Raw genomic sequence first — 3,571 nt, 5'->3', positions numbered from 1 at the left:
GAGAGAATAAATTCATTCATGCTGAAGTGAGATAGGATTTCCATACCTGCCTACATTGAAAAGCTAAAAATAGGGACATTTGGGGAGAAAAATAGGAAGAAATTTTAAAATTCTACTGACATGAGCAATAAAGATGGAGGTTTGCAGAGAAAGGTGTGTCTGTCACTCTTGGTAAAGTTAGAAACATTTTATTTGGGGTATCCCAACATTCACTTTTTCCCTTGCTCTTCAAGCCTATTCTCTCTGTTTTTCTTTGCTATCAAAACCTTTTCTTTAGGAAAGAATCTAATGTGTTTATCTATATAAATTTATAAGGCTTAATATGATAATTTTACATGTCAGCAAAAGCTCATGACTGCAGCCAAAAATGCTTAAATACAGCAACCATTAAAAAAAAACTATATAATCCACTGTACCCAGCACAGGGCTGAAAAAGTGGTGTTCAATAAATATTTATTGAAAGATGTTTAAAAAGCATTAATTATATTATCAAACTCTGGAAACAATCTAAATACCCAACAATGGAGGACCATTACCATTGATATGAAGAAATATTACATAGCTCTAAAAAGATTTCTAAAACCTTTTTAACGGCCTGGGAAAATGCTTATAATGAAATGTCAGTGAAAATAAACAGGATTCAAATTGTTACTATACTATGTCAATTATAAAAATCACATGCATATACAGAAGACTGAGAAAATCTGTGGGTATCTCTGGAATCTATGGGATTTGGTATTTTAGTTCCATCTTTCTACTTTTCTGTATTTATTAATTATTTATAATTGGTATGAGATAAATATTACAATAGTAAACCTTGTGAAAGATTGATTTGCGGGAGGAAGTGCTTTTCAGGGGTCCGGGAAGTCCACAGTCACAGCATGTTGATGTGGCTTGCTTGGTCTAATACAGGGGGAGGAGATGCCAGCCTCTCCAGTAATGGAGGCTTGCTGGCAGAGGATGGGTTTTTAGGGTGGTTTAGAAGGGGAAAGCCTGACCTTTAAAAAGAAAGTCAGGATAAGGTAATGTTGGTGCACTGGTGCTTGGAACATGGGCAGCCTTCCTCTAGGAGGGACATGGGCTGTTCCAGCTTCTAGAACACTTTGAGCTCCTGATTCTCCCTCACCTTTTGTTTCTTAAACAAGCCTTGCTCAGGTGTTGAAACATGTTTATTTTCACCCTACTCCCCCACCCTCTCCTGTTTAAAATACAGCTGTGAGATTAATTGAAACCCTTTGTGTTGCTACCTCAGTGATATTCTGCATTATTGTCTTAAGAATTGAGGTTATGTGCCCTTGTAAGAAAATGTTATTTAGCATCGCGCCTATACCATAAAACCTACACAAAAGGCTTGGCGATCTTCATAAAGAGGCCACAGATTTCAGCATTTATAAACAAGAAAACATTTTCCTTCGGTTATTTCTGGAAATTCCTTCTAAACATCTGCTTTTTCTTCAAACTTAAGTTGCCTCCCACCTCTTTCCCCTGAGATCTGTTGCCTCTCTGTGGGAGAGTAACTTCATAGGCAGTATAAACAAACAAACAAATAAACAAAGCCAAAACAAAACCCCACAACAGCAATCCCTATCCCTCTCCAAATTCCCAATTTCCTGCCCTTAAAAAACAATTAATTCCTAGCCTTTCCTTGTTTCAAGGATCTTAGTATCTAAATGGAGAAATTCAACAACTTTGAAAACCTAACCAAATCTACGATTGTTTTTATTATTTCCTAGTTATTAAAATATCCAGTTTCCATATTAGGGAAAGCTGGATGGCAGGAGGCACCGCGGAGGCGTAGGGGAGAAGTGTGAAAAAAAAAAAAAGAAATCCCAGCTCTGCCTGGAAGACTGCGTGTGAAAGAGCCCGCTTCCTCCGGCAGGCAGCTCCAGGCCGCGTTTTGCAGGCGGCCGCATCTGCCTCCCCTGTCTCTCTTACCTCCTGGATGTTCGGCACTATTTGTGGCCGGCGTGGTGGAAGGACACAGTGAGGTTCTCACCCCCACCCCCGCCCCCCGCTCTCATCCCCAGTTCCATCAAAGCGAACCCGGGCCAGCGCAAGGATCTCTGAGTTGTGAGTGTGCTGAGGCTGGGACTGTCACTCATTCTCCGCTCAGCGCGTGAACGCAGCTCGGCAGCCGCTGGCAGGAAACAGTTCTGCAAAAATAATCATACTCAGCCTGGCAATTGTCTGCCCCTAGGTCTGTTGCTCTGCCGCCGTCCACACTCGCTGCAAGGGAGGGGCACAGAATTTACCGCGGCAAGAACATCCTTCCCAGCCAGCAGATTACAATGCTGCAAACTAAGGATCTCATCTGGACTTTGTTTTTCCTGGGAACTGCAGGTACATTTAAAAAATTATTCTTCTCAGTCTGATTTGCTAATTGCCTCCTTCCTCCTACTCCTTCCCCGAGGAACACTGTTATTTGGGGTGGTTTTATGTGGAGTGCTATGGGTGGTCATTTCCGTGGAGCTCAGTAAGGAGAGCGTCGCCCTTGTTGCCCGGCCGAATCCCGCGCCCCGCCGGGCTGCGCTGGACCGGAGCTGCCTCCCCGCGCCCAGAGCACCCGACGCTCCGCTAGCGCGCCCGCCCTTCCCACTTTGTGTGCCCATGGCGCTGGGAGCAGAGGTCTGCTCCCGCGGACGCTGCTGCCGTGCGGCTGATGGGTAGCGCTCCTTTCCTGAAGGCGGGCGGCGGGGCGGGGGATGCCGCGGCTCAGTGGTGCCGCTGCACAGGCTCGGATTCCGCTGGGTAGGGGCTTGTCAGCTTGGGCTCCGGGAAGAGTGAACAATAAGGCCCAGGCAGCCGCCCTGTATCGTTATTTCCCTGGGTCTAATAAAGTGGGGCTCGCCACCTTCGCGTCCCCCCCTCCCCCGCCGAATAACGGTTTGCAAAATGGGGCGACATGGGCAGAATCTCAGGGCGCTGTGGCCGTTGTTGCACACCCGTCGACATGACGTTAGTTTTTCATTTGCCAAATTGCTGGTTAGTTGCAAAGCCTGCTCTTGGAGCTCGGAGGGATGGGAGGGTCGAGCGCCGCGTTTTGACAGGAGGAAGTGCCGAGGGGCGGAGGGCGAGGAGGGCGTGATCCAGGCTGCCTGGTGTGTGTGTGCGCGTGTGTGTGCGCGCGTGTGCCTTCACACGCACCGAGAGCCCTGTGTTGCACGGTGCGAGAGAAGGGCAGGTAGCCACCCGAAACGCTTCGCCCCAGTCTTCTTTCTTTGGGCGAGGTTCCTGATCCTTGCAAAGTGCGAACAATAGGGAGCTGGGAGAAAGACAGTAGTGATGCTACCACGGGTGGCGGGGGCTGCGCCGCCGCCCAGAGAACCTTCGCGGACGGGAGGGAGGTTCATTTCATTTTGGGTGTTTCCATCCCGGCCTCCCTGGAAGATTCTTGTGTGCGTGCCCACCCACCCCTCCAGCCGCTTTCCCCACCCCACCGCAGGATTTGCGCTTTGGCGCTGTTGGACGAGAAAGGGAAGGAAAAGGACCCGGGGCCGCAGAGAGCTGGGTGCGGTGGGCGTACATTCTGGGCGGGGGGGCGTGTGCTGTGAAGCGCCGAAGGAAAGCCGGG

The 3,571-nt window shown here is 48.7% G+C and overlaps 1 protein-coding gene across 23 annotated transcripts in view; it reads left to right on the top strand.

Annotated features, from left to right (window-relative positions):
- The first annotated feature begins 1,928 nt into the window (after nt 1-1,928).
- The window catches only part of NCAM1 (neural cell adhesion molecule 1), a 337,864-nt gene continuing 336,221 nt past the window's right edge, over nt 1,929-3,571 (top strand). For 18 of the 23 annotated variants that reach the window (XM_019665255.1, XM_019665254.1, XM_019665244.1 and 15 more), the window contains exon 1: nt 2,198-2,340. In XM_019665255.1, coding sequence (XP_019520800.1) covers nt 2,289-2,340 — 52 coding nt within the window. In that variant the 5' untranslated portion in view covers nt 2,198-2,288. Of the gene's footprint in view, nt 2,341-3,571 lie in introns of all 23 variants that reach the window. The other 5 variants (XM_019665263.1, XM_019665261.1, XM_019665253.1 and 2 more) reach the window with 4 other exon arrangements.

Source organism: Hipposideros armiger, unplaced genomic scaffold, assembly GCF_001890085.2.
Source record: "Hipposideros armiger isolate ML-2016 unplaced genomic scaffold, ASM189008v1 scaffold_437, whole genome shotgun sequence".
Taxonomy (NCBI): Eukaryota; Metazoa; Chordata; class Mammalia; order Chiroptera; family Hipposideridae; genus Hipposideros; species Hipposideros armiger.
This window is presented reverse-complemented; position numbering and strand designations above follow the sequence as displayed.